The 18,075-nt window shown below is 40.3% G+C and overlaps 1 protein-coding gene across 1 annotated transcript; it reads right to left on the reverse strand.

The window, feature by feature from the left end:
• Positions 1–10,808: 10,808 nt before the first annotated feature.
• On the reverse strand, positions 10,809–11,144 carry LOC138885631 (uncharacterized). The gene has a single exon (XM_070166600.1). The coding sequence runs from the start codon at positions 11,142–11,144 to the stop codon at positions 10,809–10,811; it is 336 nt and encodes a 111-aa protein (XP_070022701.1).
• Positions 11,145–18,075: the final 6,931 nt, after the last annotated feature.

The following is an 18,075-nucleotide window of genomic DNA, read 5'->3' on the forward strand; positions in this document are numbered from 1 at the left end:
GGTACAGTCGGTGTCTGAGCTGGTGCTGCAGGAGCATCCCCTGCTGGAGCCTGATCATGAACTGGGGCGAAGGGTGGATCTGCAAGTGTTGCCCTAGCTACTGTGCGGGCAACACCCCTCCCCCTACCACGACCTCGGCCTCTAGCAGCCCCAACTGGTGGTATTGGTGATTGTCCATCCTAACTAGTAGCACGTGTCCTCACCATCTGTAAGAGAGTAGCATAACAGAAGTTTAGTACTAGGATCAACAGATTTGCACGATAAGAATTCCAGAATATGAAGTTTTTCCTAAAGGTTCTGCAGCCTCCCGAGGATAAATATAGATGTCTCTGTACCGATCCGCGAGACTCTACTAAACCTGCTCATGACTCGTGAGACCTATGTAACTTAGGCTCTGATACCAACATGTCACGACCCAAAATCAAACCATGTCGTGATGGCGCCTATCGTGATACTAGGCCAGCCACTTATTTCCCAATACTCTATTTTTCAAATAAAAACTTAAGGAAAATCATATTTTTTAAGAAATTCAATAAGATAAAAGTAGAAATCAAAATCCAGCGGAAAGAAGCACAATTTCGACCTCGGGTGTCACTAAGTCATGAGTTAAAACAACTACATCTGTCCAAAACAACATGACCAACACGGTCTGAGAATATCCAAATAAATATACTAAAGGAAGATAAGGAAAGGAGAAGGCGGAACTGCAGTCGCCAAGCAACTACCTCGCAATCTCCATAGAAAATCTCCAACTGGTGCGATCAACAATCTTTGCTGTGCCCCGAGATACCTAGATTGGCACACAGGGGTGCAGAGGGTAACGTGAGTACACCAACTCAGTAAGTAACAAGTCCAAACTATGAACTGACAGTAGCGACGAACCAAACCTCAACAGGTTGCAACAGTTAATTGTATGGAAAAGTAGACATGCTTACAGTTCATGTAATTTCTCAGCAGTAATTAAACACAGTATGAACGATACAAAGTATAAAGCTCAGGAACCTCTAAGTACCAATGCGTAGATAGCATGATCAATGTTACATATACTACTTCCACTCACAATGCTCAACCACTCGGTACTATATATGTCCCATTCGGACTAGGGAAGATCCATCCCAGAATTTATATATATATACATCACAGACTATAAGTCACCCAGTACCGAGGAAACAGGCCAATCCAGCCTCTTGGAGAAGATCCATCTCCATACCAATTCTTCGGACAAGATCTATGTCCGGGGAAGATCTATCCCTCAATATCATCAACTGCACTCACTGGAGGTGTATAGACTCCGGAGGGGCTTCTTTGAGCCCAAGCTCTATATCAATGCCAGTGAAGGCATGATCAATATCTCGTCGTGGTGTGCAGCCCGATCCCATATTGTCAATCAATATCAGGCTCTCGGCCTCACTCAGTCAATACTCTCCAGTCACACACACATGGGCGAAAGTGTCATGATACAAGTCCGAACAATGATATGATATGTCAAATAGCAATAGTCGAGAATGACCCCTCAAATCCCTAGATTAAGGTCTCCAATTTCCAAGCCATAAACCCCCAATTTTTGCTGCAAATTTCCATAGATTTCAAGCTTAATCAGTTAAAAACCATCATAGAAATAAATTTAGGGTCCAAAAATCTTACCTCCACGAAACCCTCTTGAATTCTCTCTTCAAATTGCTCTCCCAAGCTCAAACTCACATGAAAATGGTGAAAACCCACTCAAAAATCGCGAAGGGCTAAATTTATACATTCTGCCCCAGCTAAACCACTTCTGCGGTCGAAATCGTGCACCTATAGACCCACACCTGCGGTCCCAGGTGCGCATCTGTGGAATTCACTTATCCGCCCAAAATCGTACATGTGCTAAGATACCCCCACCTGTGCCTTCGAAGATGCACTCCATACTTTGCATATGTGGCTCCTGTCCTTCATAGCTCTGGCCACATTTGTGACCCTCTCAACGCTTATACGGTCCTCCACCTACTGTCCCCAACCCGCAGGTGCGGTTATGATAGAAAACTCAACAGCTGACCTGCCCCCACAAATTCCCAAACTTCCTGTTAACCATCCGAAATTATCCTGAGGCCCTCGGGACCTCAACAAAAGGTACGAACAAGTCATATACCACCATCCAAACTTATACCAATCTTTGAAATACCTAATAAACATCGAAACAATAAATCAACCACAGATTCAAGCCTAAGAAGTCCAAAAACTTTCGAATTCCGCTTTTGATCAAAAAGTCTATCAAAACTCATCCGAATGACCTGAAATTTTGCACACACATCCCATATGATACAATGGACCTACTGCAACTCCCAGAATTCCATTCCAACCCCTATATCAAAATCTCCCCTGTCCACCAAAAAATGCCAAAATTCCAATTTCATCAATTCAAGCCTAAATCTACTCTGGACCTCCAAAATACATTCTGATCATGCTCCTAAATCCCAAATCACCTCCCGATTCTATCCAAATCATAAAAAACCTATTCCAAGATCGTTTACTCACAAGTCGACTTCCGGTTGACTTTTCCAACAAAAGGCCAACTTAAGAGACTAAGCGTCTCATTTCTTTACCAAACCACTACGAACCTAAACTAACCAATACGATAAAACATAATACAGTTGAACAAGGTATAAAAAAGCAGAAATGAGGGAAACAGAGTGATGACTCATGAAATGACTGGCCAGGTCATTACATTTATGTGTCATATTTGAGTTATAGCTTATTGGCGCATTGATGGCTTCATATAATATTTAATCAATACTTGAGGTAGCTTATTGCTTGAGTAGATTGTACTGGTAAGACGAGGTTATTAGACCTGAAATTGGTGATCAAAGTTATGTAAGGTATATTAAAGAGAAAATGTCAATGATCAAGTCAAAATGAGGAAATGGTACTTGTCAAGCAGAGAGACTCCATGAATTTTGATTTGGCATATGGTTATAAGCTTTTACATGTCGTTTTCATCGTTGTGGTACTGTTGGGGTTGGATAAGGGCTTATACGGATTATGAGGTATACTACAGACATCGGGTTAGTGAATTTGCAGTTGTTGTGCTTGGAGGAGGTTAACATGGGCAAATGAGTTATGTGATGCATTATGTCGTATCAGCATGGGTGGATGATCATGTGTTGGTTTAGCATGTGGATTGATACGGTGTTTGTATGTTAGAATCAGGTCTTATAGAGCAGTTCGAATGTTAAAATTTTGTCCTAAGGCATGTTGGCTAAAATAAAAGGGAGGATCTTTAGTCTAGCTCGAGTTAATGTTCTTACATGGGTTATGGTAGTACAGTCAGGTATCCAAGATGTTAAACCGTGATTTTTGGTCAACCCTAGAACGGTTCTTGGCACGTTCGAGGACAAACGTATGTGTAAGTGGGGGAGAATGTAATGACCTGACCAATCATTTTTAGCTCTAGTGCATCATTCCATGATTTGAGGACTTGAGTAGCTTCACTTCATATATTATGACTTGTATGTGTGGTCGGAATTGAATTTCAGGAAGTTCAAAGTTGTTTCGGAAGGAAAATTCTCAATTCGGAAGCTTTAAGGTGGAAGAGTTAATCAAGGTTTGACTTTTGAGTAAACGACCTCGGAACTGGGATTTGAAAGTTCCAATAGGTTCATATGATAATTTTGGACTTGAGAGTGTGTTTGGGTTGAGTATCGGGTGCCCCGGGAGCATTTCAGTGCTTATTGTGGAAAGTTAACATTTTAGAAGTTTTAGAAATTCCTAAGTTTGATTTGAAGTGGAATTTGGTGTTATTGATGTTCGTTTGAGATTTTGAGACTTGGAATAAGTTCGTATTGCGATTTATGACTTGCACGTAAAGTTTGGTGTCATTCTGAGATGTTTAAGTATAATTCGGACGCGTTCATCAAAGTTTAAAAGTTTGAAAGTTTAAAGAAAGGTTTCGATCCTTGATTCATAATTTTAATGTTGTTTGACGTGTTTCTAGGCATAAAATAAGTTTGGATCGTGTTTTGGGATGTGTTCGTATGTTTGGATAGGGTCCCGGGGGCCTAGAGTTTGAAATAGATTGAAATTGGGATTTGAGCAAATGCTGGTTTTGGCCATGTCCTGGTGCGACCGCACCTACAATAATTTGGGCGCAGAAGCGCAACAGGAGCTGGGAGCAGGGGACCGCAGATGTGGAGTTTTGGTCACATTTGTGCAAGCACAGAAGCGGAACATTGGGCGCAGAAGCAGTGTCGCGCCCCTTTTTTTTCTCTGGGGAGAAAGTCCGGGTTCCGACGTTCATGGGGGTAATAACTCATTTTCTTTTGGGAATTGGGTATTTGTAGAGTTGCCACCTAACGGATTATGGTGTGTTAGGGTACCCAGAGCAGTTAATTCTTGGATTGGTTTGCATTACCAGAGATTTAGGGTAAGGGCTCGAAATAACCTTGAGGGAAAGGTGTTAGGCATCCCTCTCGGTCCACAACAGTGGATCCCGGCCGAACTTATACTTATGAATTAGTCATTTAACAAATAAGTAGTTGAAATAAATAACTGCAAATAAAGCATGTTGGACGTTGTATGACTCAGATAATAAGACAAAGGATTTGAAAAAGTTGTGTACATATAAAATAAAGTTTTAAGCAAAGGAATTTGGGAAAGGATGGGGTTCTAGGTTGGTTAGCCTACAGGATCATCCCACGCAATGCCCAGTAAACACTCCTCAACGAGGGGCTACACGTGATGTTAGCGCGTAGTCATCATATCCCGTTCTACCCAAGTCCCTCCCCTTGGTCATAGCCTAAAGCATTTTGTAACCTTGATAATGTCCTATGCATGCACTACCCGTCCCTTCCTTGTGGCCCTGAAGGTATTTTAAGACCTCTAAATCTGGACAATTCTAGATGACCCCTAAGTATTTTAAAAGGAGAAAATTCTAGGCGACAGGCAATAACACATAGGACTTAACAGGTAAATGCAGAAAGAAGCACTTAAGAGGCCCAGGTTTACCTCCATAAGTAATGCACATAAGCAGCAGGTCTCAAACACAAATAAGATCAGTTTTTATTAGGGAAAAGTCCTAAAAAGGATATCTAAGTGGATGTCAATGCAAAGAAATATGCAACTTTGTTTTTTATAAACTTGATAGTAAGGTCCTAATCAGTTTGCCTATTGATTTTAAACCTGTCAAATCTGAACAGCTTTAAGTAGCAAAAATATAGTTTCAGAGTTCCAGAATTTAAAATCGCATTATCGGCTTGCCTAAACGTAGAACAGTGATGTCCTAAGAACATGATAACTATGTTGATATAGTAAAACAGTGAGCAGTTTTCAAAACAGACTCTTGAGTTTCTATAGGCATGCTTTCTAGCAATAGTAAATGAAGGCAATGTTTAAAAAATCGATTAAAGAAGCGGACAATTGATTAAGCCAATTTCAAATGAAATAACACAATTAGACTGACTTGTGTAACTAAATTGATTTTAACTCTATATGCAGAATTCCTAATTTTATTCCCTATAAGCATGATATCTAGTTGTCAAGAGCTGATGTTAGAAACTTACAGGCATGATTTCTAGTGGAAACAAATGTAAAATCCCATTATAAATGAAACTGAACCTGATCATATTCTAAGGCATTATATCTAATTATAAAGCTCTTTAGGTTCTATAGGCATGATTTCTATTATTGGAACCATTTAAACCCTATAGGCATGATTACTAGTATGGTAAAGCAAACATAGCAAGTATATTAACAAGATCCTATAGACATGGTTTCTACCTGTATTACCCCACATATATATAACTACCCACCCCTTTTCACTAATCACCCCAATATTCGTTTACAAATAATTATTACAAACTAGCTGAATAAATTACATAAATAGATAAAAATTAAAGAAGAAGTTACACTATAGGAGCCTGAAGGAGGAGCAAATGATTTTCCCCAGCCTCCAATAGCCTCAAAAGACAAATTCCATAGAAAATATAATTGTCTAGGTGCGTCAGAGTTCCCTAAGGATCTCAAGGATCCTGGGCAGTGCTCACACCTAGAATTTATAACTAGAACTAAGTGAGTGCAGTGTGGAAGAGCCAGCTCCAGTGCATCAGAGTTCAGAGGGATCTCAGTGGGATCCCAAGGTAGTCACACACTGGAGGGGCAAAACTTAAAGACCTAAGAGTGGAGTGAGAGTGCTAGGCATGGTTTTGAAAAGGTTTTAATAGGAAAGCAGTATTTGAAAAGACTCAGTAGTTTTATAAACAGGAGAGTTGTTCAGTAAAACAATTATAACAAGAGTTGTGCAATCACACAAAAATATCAAACATAGAGCCAAAACAGGATCAGCAATACTCCAATACCAAGCCTTCACACATGGGTAATTGGGGATGGGAACACACAATATAGGTAAACAAAATTCTTAGCCATTAGAAGGGGACAGTTAATAGTCAAACAATAAGACATGGATTCATGGGTGCTAGTTAGAACATAGGGACAAAATCAGATATGCTTTGGGGGTTCATGGGATTAGAGATATCAAATAATACAACACAATAGGAACCCCAGAACCAACATAAAATCAAACAACTTGGAGTAACAAATTGCTTTGAAAAGAAAGGTTCATGCTAGAAACTAACTAGCAAGTAAACCAGCATTCAAAGATAAGGTAGAGTCAAGTTTAAACAAACTACTAGTTCATAAGACATGCTGATTCTATAAGTCATATGACATAACTAGGTGAAGTAATAGGTCCATTGCATGTTGAACAACAAAACAAAAGATAGAAACAGATTAAGAATATGATGAACTGAAGCAGTAAGAAACATATTGGTTTGAGAACTTTAATTTCAAATCAGAACATACTAGTAAAGAGAAAAAATGAAAGGTAAAGAACAGGAAATTGCAATAATTAGTCTTGTCTTGCAGCCGGCTAATTTAGTAACAATAGTAAGCAACAAAGGAAGCAGAAGAGCTTTTGAGTGTATGAGAGATGTGAACTAAATGTGTTGGTGTGTCTGTAAGACTGTAGAGGAGAGCAATATATATAGTAGTTTGAAAGCTAGGTAAAATGAGGTAAGAATCACAAAATTCAGTAATTATAGAACTCAGAATAAAATCAGTTCGAGTCCTCCCTTAATTAAGGGAATTAATTCAAACGGTAAAGGGAAGATGCCAAGTAAGGAAAGAAATCACACATAGCTGGAGTATAACAAATAAGGAAAGAATTTCGAACAGTGCAAGTACAGAACAAGTAGTTAGGGCTAGGTTCAGAAAACTCTAATTAAGGAGATAATCGGTAAGAATCAAGTAACAATGCAGACAAGGTAAGAGAAAGTTAGTTTAGGCAAGAAAATCAATCATATTGAGTAGAAAGGTAAGAATCAAAGGTTTAAATGAAAATTTTCAAATTAAACTAAGAAATAGGGGATTCAAAATCAATCAAAGAGAAAGTCATGAAAAGAGTTAGCGTTTAGCATATAAATAAAGTAATACATGGATAGTCAAGAGTCGACATACAACTCTAGCAAACATGAAAGTTAAATAATACTGATTCAATGAGAAAGAGGCAAGTCTTGAACAGTCAAGATGAACACAAGCACATAGAATCAGTGTAAGTTTAGGCTAAGAAACTCAGTAGAAACATATCAAGGCAAGATAATCACGAGAAATCACAGAAACTAAAAATGAGAACCGGTCAGTCATGCTAATACACAGAACCAAATGAAGAACCCTAAAAAAAATTAGGGCTTTCAGCATAGCCGAGTTAAGAAGTAGTAGACTCATAGAATCAGTCAAAATATGTAATAAATAGAAGTTTAAACACAAAGAATTAGTTAGACAATGTTAAAAAGAAGTTTTGCAAACCCTGATTTAAGAAGAAGATGAAAAACACTTCACATCACATTATTCTTGTAAAGAACCTCAAGGATAGTTGTACAGATCTAGGAGGTGTAGAAAAGAAATTAGGGTTTCGAAAGAAACTCATATAGATATGAAGAAACCTGTCTAGAAACCCAAGGATCGTAGCAAATATAGAATGATTTCGCTTGGAATCATACTGGAATATCCAGGAACAGGCAGGAGATGAACCCTAGATACAAGTCGGCATGGCCCTGGGCCCTTGAGGACCTTAGAGAAGGCAAGAATGGCATGAGAGAAGCCATTGGAGGCTTAAGAAATGATGAGAGATCACCGGAGATGACCAGAGATGAGAGGTCGGCGTTTGAAGATTAGGTTTAGGTTGAGAGTGTTTTGAGAGCAGAGAGGATTTTAGGGCGGCGGATGCATAGAAATGATTAGGGTTCGGGGTCGTTTGAAATTAAAAAAAGGTAAGTTTTAACAAGGGTCGTTGATCTTTTAGATCAACGGCCACGATCTGATGGGGTCTTGGGTCAGGTAGGTGTATTTAGGGCCTGGGTCGGGTAATTTGATCAGAAATTGGGCTAGGGTATTGGGTTGAATTGAGGCTGAAATTGAAATACAATTTGGCTAAGTTTTAAATAGCCAATTCAACTCTATATAATTTATAATAAATAATAAATAATTTCTAAAAATACTTTAGTGTAATAAAATGATTTAAAATAGCTATTTAATATTTTAAAAATATAGAAGATCATTTTATGCAGAAAAATGTAATTAGGCATTAATAGGGCTAGTATTGCAAATATATGCAAATTGACTTTAGAAAAATGCAAATGCAATTATAAAAATGCACTAAAATATTTTAACAATATTTTTGCATAAATGCAGAATTTATATAGCTAAATGACCCCAAAAATAATTTGAAGGATAATTATTGAAGATTTTATGAGTAAAAAAGGGAGGAAATAAATCAATTTGAATCCTTTAAAATTATATAAAAAATTATAAAATGCTTATGCATGCTTATATATGCATATATGATATTTTGAATTATTTTTATGTATTAAAATATATAGTAAAAAATTGGGTATCAACAGCTGCCCCTCTTTACTCGGGAAGGATGAAAGAGTTTTCGGGTAAAGAAATGATGGCCAATTTTGACCGGCCGGGATGCTTTGAAAGACAGAGGATGGACTCTAGTCTTCGTGTTGCCTACATATCCCTAGTTTTATAGGAACCAGGCCATGTGTAGTTCTAGATTCATCGGCGGAATATGTCGATGAAATTATTACAAGAACGGGCACGAGATGCGGAAGCGGCCATGGTGAGTGTTTAGGGTTTGGGACAATTGAAGGAACTAGAGTGAGATCGCCCCTGTTAGGATAGCGGTTGCTCGCTGGTTACCTGCAGATAAAAGATGCTACAAACCAGTATTTGCAAAAATTTAAACATGATGCAGATTCTCTTTTGGACCATAAAGGTTGTCTTTGGATGGTTAAAGATGACGTTCTTGGACCATGATGTCCTGGGCCATGAATTGTTTAGTGAGGGATTCGCAGGCCATGAAATGATGTTCTCAGGCCATGACAATGGTGCCTTCGAACCATGACGCCTTTGAATAATGATATGAAAATTTGAGGGATCCTTAGGCCATGGCATGGTGTCTTCCGGCTATGAGAATGATGCCTTTTAGACTATGATGCCTTTGGATAGGTTGGAGATATTTTCGCCCATGATATGCAATAGTCATGATGTTATCAAGACAAGGCTTAGTCTTGTGAAATGGAGAGCGGAGCTTAGCCCGATTGAAAAGCAAATAAATAGTACTAGAAATAGAGTAATATTCGTGCAAAGAGGGACATTGCAAAATCCCATGCAGATGGGGAGGCAAGAATTAGCCTCATGCAAATATGGAGGCAAGGATTAGCCTCATGCAAATATGGAAGCAAGGATTAGCCTTATGCAAGTATGGAGGCATGGATTAGCCTCATGCAAATAGGGAGGCAAAGATTAGCCTCATGCAGGTATGGAGGAAAGGATTAGCCTCATGCAAGTATGGAGGCAAGGATTAGCCTCATGCAAGTGGGGAGGCAGGGATTAGCCTCATGCAGGTATGGAGGCAGGGATTAGCCTCATACAGGTACGGAGGCAAGGATTAGTCTCATGCAAATATGGAGGCAGGGATTAGCCTCATGCAAATATGGAGGTAGGGATTAGCCTCATGCAAATATGGGAGACAGGGATTAGTCCCATGCAAAGAGCGAGTAGAAAATAAGAGTAGTGTATGTCTTAGCTAGAGATATATTCAGTGCCTGATGGTCGAATGGATAGTGAGTCTGCTTTGTGTATATATGTCTGCGAGTGCTGTCGTTACGTCAAATATGCATGCTCTCAAAGAAAAATTGTAAATTTTGTGGGGGGAGGTTGGTTCGTGCTTCTGTCTGCTGGCCTTGATTTGCTCCATCCTGAAAGCCCCTTTCGAGTCCTCCTAGGTAACACTTGACTGTTATGGAAATAGAGTTTTTCGAAAAATACGCAATTATTGATAAAAATAGAGTTATTTCAAAAATATATTGATACATTTAGATGAACTAGTGACTGTAACACATCTTAAAGGCATTGCAGCTCTCTTATGTCAGAATTTTGAGGGTTCTCCTCAAAATTCTGTCCCAGTTTAGTAGATGATCCTTCTACTATTTGCGGATAATGGATCTTGCTGAACCTTCTTCGGAATTTTGAGAATCCTCCTCAAAATTCTGCCCCAGTTTTTTATCTTGGGAGAAATGAAAATTTTATTATGATATGACCGAATCCATAAGGTTGCCTACGTATCCCCTCTTAAACGGGAATCAGGTCAAGCATAGTTCAATTACATTAGATAAGGAAATGTACATAATCTAAGCATAGTATCTCTTGACTGCGTCTGAATTGATTGGTTTTGGCCAGATTTCTCCATCCATTTCTAGAAGTATAAGTTCTCACCTTGTTAGCATTTTGTGAACCATATATGGACCTTGCCAGTTGGGATAGAATTTCCCTTTGGCTTTATCTTGATGTGGGAAGATCTTCTTCAGCACCAACTGACCTGGTGCAAACTGCCTCAGTTTGATCCTTTTGTTGAAAGCTGTGGACATTCTATCCTGATAAAGTTGGCCGTGACACACTGCATTCATCTTCTTTCCATCGATGAGGACCAATTGTTCATAGCGACTCTTTATCCATTTTTCATCGCTGAGTTCAGCTTCCTGTATGATTCTCAAAGAAGGAATCTCTACTTCGGCTGGGATGACAACTTCAGTTCCATAAACCAGCATGTAGGGGGTTGCCCCGGTTGATATGCGAACTGTAGTGCGGTATCCCAATAAAGCAAAAAGTAGTTTCTCATGCCATTATTTGTGGTAGCCTACCATCTTTCTTAGTATCTTCTTGATATTTTTGTTGGTGGCTTCTACGGCTCCATTCATCTGAGGTTTGTAGGATGTGGATTTCTTGTGCTTTATTTTGAAAGTTTCACACATAGCTTTTATCAGATCACTATTGAGATTGGCAGCATTATTAGTGACAATGGATTCGGGAAATCGGCAAACAATTTGATCCTTGACAAAATTTGCGATGACTTTCTTGATTACAGCTTTGTAGGACGCAGCCTCTACCCATTTTGTGAAGTAATCAATGGCTACCAGAATAAACATGTGACTGTTTGAATTAGTGGGCTCAATTGGACCGATAACATCCATTCCCTAGGCGGTGAATGACCAAGGTGAGCTTGTTGCATTGAGATCGTTTGGCGGCACTTTTATCTTATCGGCGTGCACCTGGCATTGAAAGCATTTGTGGACATACTAATGCAATATGTTTCTATGGTCATCCAAAAGTAACCGGTCCTAAGTAAATTCTTAGCCAAGACAAACTCATTCATGTGCGGGCCACAGGTCCCAGCATGTACGTCCTCAAGCAGTTTAGAAGCTTCTTTTGCGTCGACCCATCTTAGCAAACCCAAATAAGGAGTTCTCCTGTACAAATTTCCTCTACTGTGGAAGAAGTGATTGGACAATCTTCAGAGTGTGCGCTTCTGAGTGTGGTTTGCATGCTCCAGATATTCTCCCTTTGACACATATTCCCTGATGCCATAAAACCAAGGCTTTCCATCTGTTTCTTCTGCAACATGAGCACAATATGCTGGCTGATTATGGATCCTCACCGGAATAGGATCAATTTAATTCTTATCTGGATGTTGTATCATAGATGACAAGGTGGCCAATGCATCGGCAAACTCATTCTGAATTCTGGGCACATGTCAAAATTCTATCTTCATGAACCTCTTTCTCAATTCCTACACATGGTGCAGATATGGCAATATCTTGGAATTCTTAGTGGCCCACTCTCCTTATACCTATTGCATGAGCAAATCTGAATCACCAATCACCAGCAGCTCCTAAATGTTCATGTTGATTGTGATGTTGAGCCCTAGTATGCAATCTTCATTCTCTGCCATGTTGTTGGTGCAGGGAAATTTGAGTTTAGCAGATACCGGATAATGTTGACCCGTTTCCGATACCAAAACTACTCTAATTCCCACTCATCTTAAATTTGCAGCTCTATCAAAGAACATCCTCCAACCGTTGTATGCTTCGGTAATGTCTTCTCCTACGAATGATACTTCTTCATTAGGAAAATATGTTTTCAAGGGTTCGTATATTCTCCCACCGGATTTTCGGCAAGGTGATCTACAATGCTTGCCCTTTGACTGCCTTTTGAGTTACGTAGACAATATCGAACTCACTTAACAGTATTTTCCATTTGTCCAACTTTCCAGTCGGCATGGATTTCTGGAATATGTACTTCAAAGGGTCCATCCTAGATATGAGGTATGTAGTATAGGCGCAGAAGTAATGCCTCAACTTCTGGGCCATCCAGGTCAAAGCACAGCAAGTGCGTTCTAGCAGAGAGTACCATGCTTCGTAAGGCGTGAACTTCTTACTCAAGTAATATATGGCTTGCTCCTTTTTTCCTGTCTCGTCATGTTGTCCTAGAACATATCCGAAGGCTCCATCCAATACAAATAGATAGAGTAGCATAGGCCGTCCTGGTTCTGGAAGGACCAGAACTGGTGGTGTGGATAGGTACTCCTTGATTTGGTCAAAAGCTTTCTTATAATCCTCGGTCCAACTTGTCTCGGCATCTTTCCTCAGCATCTTGAAGATGGTTTCACATATGACTGTGGACTGTGCTATGAAGCGACTGATATAGTTGAGACGTCCTAGGAAGCTCATCACGTCCTTTTTGCTCCTAGGTAGAAGTAACTCCTGAATAGCCTTGAATTTAGACAGATCTAACTCGATCACACGACAGCTGATGATGAATTCCAATAACTTTCCTGCGTGAACCCCGGATGCACACTTTGCAGGGTTCAGCTTTAGATTGTACCTCCTTAACCTATCAAAGAACTTTCTCAAATCTGCTATGTGATTCGCGGCCCTCTTGGATTTGATAATGATGTCATCCACATACACCTCTATTTCTTTGTGTATCATATTATAGAAGATGGTTGTCATGGCCCTCATATAGGTAGTCCCAGCATTCTTTAGACCAAATGGCATCATCTTATAGTAGTATACCCCGCCCCCATGGTGTAATAAAGGCTGTTTTCTCTGCGTCTTTTTCGTCCATCAAGATCCAGTGATAACCCACAAAGCAATCTACAAAGATTTGAGTTCATTCTTAGTGCAATTATCAATTAGGATGTGTATGTTTGGTAGTGGGAAATCGTTCTTGGGACTCACTCTATTTAAATTCCGATAGTCAACACATACTTTGACTTTCCCATCTTTCTTCGTTAGTGGCACAATATTAGCTAACCAGGTTGGGTACTCAACAACCCTGAGAACTTTGGTTTTGATTTGCTTAGTAACTTCCTCCTTGATTTTCAGGCTCACATCTGGTTTGAATTTTCTGAGTTTCTGCTTTACCGGCGAACACATGGGGTTAGTAGGCAACTTGTCAGCCACTATGGACGTGCTCAAACCAGTCATGTCATCATATGACCATGAAAAATGTCCTTATATTCCTTTAGAAAATGGATGTACTCCTCTTTCTCTGTCGGCAATAAATGAATGCTGATGCGAGTTTCCTTAATGGTCTCGGCGTCCCCCAAATTTACTGCTTCGGTCTCATCCAGGTTGGACTTAGGCTTATTCTAAAAAATTTCAACTTTCCTCACAACTTCCTCAGGTATCTCATCTTCTTCATCCGAACAACTATTCTCATGTTGTGTTGTCTCATTACATGTCACAGTCACTGGTTCATCAGGAAAAGTAATAATAACGTTGTAGAAAGGAAAAATGTAAAAATAGTAATGAATAATAAAGAGCAAATGCATTTGATTAAAACTAAAAAAAAATCATCCAGACAAAGTACGGTTCGATGAATCGAGAATTCATTTTGGAACAAGTAAATCTTAAAACAAAATTAATGGAAATTTTAATGCCTAGAATGGATATAGAAGTAAAATCTGCCAAGCTACCCAGGGACTTGGCGGGCTCGGGATGGTGTGGTAGTCCAATTCCTGATAACGGCTCCCTTCTTTACGGTCTGAATGGTGAGGCCTTCTTCCTCCTCCTCCTCAATTATGGCACTGCAGTCCATGTCCTCATCCTCCAAGAACAAATTCTTCAACCCCGCTAGTTCTTCCTCTTCTGCAGTCCCTCATATCGTATCAGCTTGGTGAAAAGCTTGTTCCAAGTGTGGCACTAGTTGCTCGAAAGGGTAGTACGGTCCACGCCATGGAGGCGACCAATTTCTATATTCTTTCCATGTATACTGGTATCCTAGCCCAAAGGTGGTACCATGAGTTTTAGCTGTATCGGTTTAGTGATACCTTGAAAATTCTTTCCTAATTTTTTGTCGGGCTCATACCCAGACAATGCCAATATGCTTTCTATTTTGCTACTCCACCATTTGTCTTTCTCAACGGCATTGACATGATCAATGTGATGATATTTTTCCCCTTCTAGCCTTTTTTTTATGTCCAATAGCCGGGATGGTTTGACTAGTGTAAATGGGGTTACTCCCATCTCCGTGAATGATCACCTCCTGACGATTCCATTCGAACTTCACGGCTTGATGTAGTGTGGAAGGTGCGGCTCAAGTGGCATGGATCCATGGTCAGCCCAACAGAAGATTATATGAGGCTGGAATGTCAAGCATCTGAAACTTAATGTCAAACCAAGTTGGCCCAATTTTAAGCAAAGGTTGATTTCCCCGATTGTGGCCCTTTGGGACACATCGAAAGCTTTCACATTCATGCTTCCTACTCGTATTTCATGGAAACCTTTGTCCAACCTTTTCAGAGTGTCCAACGGACAAATATTGAGGCTTGAACTTCCGTCAACCAATACCCTAGCAATGAATTTGTCTTCAAATTACAGTGTAATGTGTAATGCCTGATTGTGATTCAGTCCCTCAGGTGGTAGCTGATCTTCATGGAAGATAATCTTTTGACTTTCCAATACTTGCCCCACCATGTTGGCCATTTCTCCGCCAGTGATGTAATTGGGTACATAAACCTCGCTCAACACTTTCATTAAAGCGTTCTTATGTGCCTCTGAATTTCGCAACTATGATAGGATAGATATCTCAGCTGAGGTTTTGTTCGGATGGTCAACAATGGAATACTCCTTTGCTTGTACTTTCCTCCACATGTCATTTGGCCCTATCTCAATGACGAGCTGCCTGATAGTGGCATCTTTACTTGATCCTCCCAAATGTTCAGGTGTATAGACTCTCCCAATTCTAGTCATTCCTTGTGCAGCGTCAGATTCCTCTACCTTGGCCTTCCTTTTTCGCCGAACCTCGACAACATAATCCCAAGGTATTGCTTTTGATTTGAATGGAGGTGTGGTTTATACTGTCACAGTGAAAGGTGTGACCATATCTACTTCAAACGGAGCGGGGGTGGCTGCAGGCGGAGCCACCTCCACCTCGAATGGAATTGATGCAGTTACCTCAACCTCGATTGGTGACTGAGTATGTACCACAATAGGGGTAAGCGTGACTGTAACTTTAAAGTCATCACCTTCTTGAATAAGCCCAATCGACCCCTCAGGGTCCCATTCTTCGTTCGTCTCTATCATATGTACAATATCACCTCTATGGTAAGGGAGGGAGTTGTTGAGGACATTAGTTACAGCTTCCTTCGCCTGTATGACCTTGTTGTCAATCAGCATTTGGATCTTATCCTTCAATGTTCAGTACTCAGCAGTGGTGTTCCCCTTCATACCAGAATGGTATGCACAAATTTTGTTCGGATTGACCCATTGGGATGGGTTTTCTAATGCCACAGCGGGAACAGGAGTGACGTAACCCACAACTTTCAACCTTTCATACAACTAGTCTATGCGCTCAGTAATAGTGGTGTATTGTCTGGATGGCTTGCAGTCGAAGTTGGGTCTTGGTCTTGGAAAGTTTTGGCGAGTTGGAGGTGATTGGAAATGGGATGGTTGGAAGTTATAGGTGTGGTGGATAGTAGCTGGTTGGGAATATCTGAGAGATGAGGGTTGATATGTGGGTGGCGGTGCTTGGTACGTGGGTGGAGGTGTTTGATATGTGGGTGGAGGTGTTTGATATATTGGTGGAGGCGTTTAATATGTGGGTGGAGGTGTTTGATATGTAAGTGGAGATTTCGGGCCTTGGGCCACCATTACTTCCCCAACATCTCTTTTCTTTGATATGCCGCCTGATTGTAATGCCTTATTCATGGCCTATAGTGTCTCAAAATTCGTTACCATCCCGCTCTTAATTCCTTCTTCGATTCTTTCTCCGAGTTTGATGATATCAAAGAATTTATGATTTTCGATAACCATCAATCTTTCATAATATTGTGGATCCTGTGTTTTGACAAAGAATTTGTTCATCTGTTCCTCATCCAAAGATGGCCTGACCTTGGCCTCTTCTGACCTCCAGCGAGTATCATACTCATGAAAAATCTCAGTAGGTTTCTTCTTAAGATTCTAAATGTAGAAAACATCCAGTGTATTCTCTGTATTGAACCTGAATTGGTGTATGAAATTTGATGCCATATTTACCCAATTGGACCATTCCTTGGGATCTTGGCTAATGTACCAGGACAAAGCATCTCCAGTAAGACTCATCATAAAGAGTTTCATTCGAATCTTTTTGTCTTTCCCGACCCCGACAAGTTTGTCGCAATAAGTCCTCAGATGAACCCTGGGATCTCCTATGCCATCAAACATTTAAAACTTGGGAGGTTTGTATCCTTCTGGCAGTTCTACATCCGACTGTATGCATAGGTCTTCATAATTCAAACCTTCTATTCCCTTGCCTCCTTCGATACCTTGAACTCGTCTTGTCAAATTCTTGAGTTCTTCAGCCATGTTTTTAATGAGCAGGTCCTTTTCGGAGGATTCCGGTGTATAGGATATGGGTTGGATGGAGTGAGGTGCAGTTTCTACGTATATAGGGTTGCTTTGATGGGTGCTACGAACTTGGGCGTAGTGATGGCCGTTGGTGGAGTTTTGGGGATCAGGAATGGGTTGTGGTGTGTTTTGGGGAGTGTGGTAAGTGGTGGTTGGTGCGTACTGAGTTAGCTGATGGTGATGTTGTGGTGGAGTTAGTATTGGCAATGGATTGAGATTTTGGGGTGGAGTTGCGTATTGATTTGGTGTGGGAGGATTTTGTGGATGTTAGTTTTAGGTGTTTTGGGGAGGTGCTGGGTTCTTTGTGTTTTGTTGGTGGATGTCGGGGACATTTAGGGTGAGTGACAAGTTTGCCCAGTTGCGAACCTGCTCAAGTTCTCCTTGCAATTCCAATATCTTTTGTTCCAATCTCAGGATAGATCATTTGGGGCCGGAGTACTACGGCCATATGAGGTTTCTGCATTCTCAACATTCTCCTTTCGGATACCACTTAAGCCATCCATTTTTTCTTTTCCTCTGCCTTTTGTGTTGGTTGGAGGAGTAGGAGGAGGTGGAGGGCCTCTAGATCTGGTATGGTATGCTGACGGGGCCAATATGAGTGAACCAACCTAAGGGGATGGGAATAATAAAATAAGGAAAAAACAAAAAGGTAACAAGTCAGTGAGGATTCTTGCAGTATTTAAACACATATTGCATAAATGTAAATTCGTGTCCTACTTTGGGAATCTCGTTATGCCCCAGGTAGGCCTAGCGACAAATAAATTTGGAGAACTTTAAATGCCAATAAATGCTTCATTTCATAATATAAAAA

The sequence above is a fragment of the Nicotiana sylvestris genome, chromosome 2 (genome assembly GCF_000393655.2).
Source record: "Nicotiana sylvestris chromosome 2, ASM39365v2, whole genome shotgun sequence".
NCBI classification, from domain to species: Eukaryota; Viridiplantae; Streptophyta; class Magnoliopsida; order Solanales; family Solanaceae; genus Nicotiana; species Nicotiana sylvestris.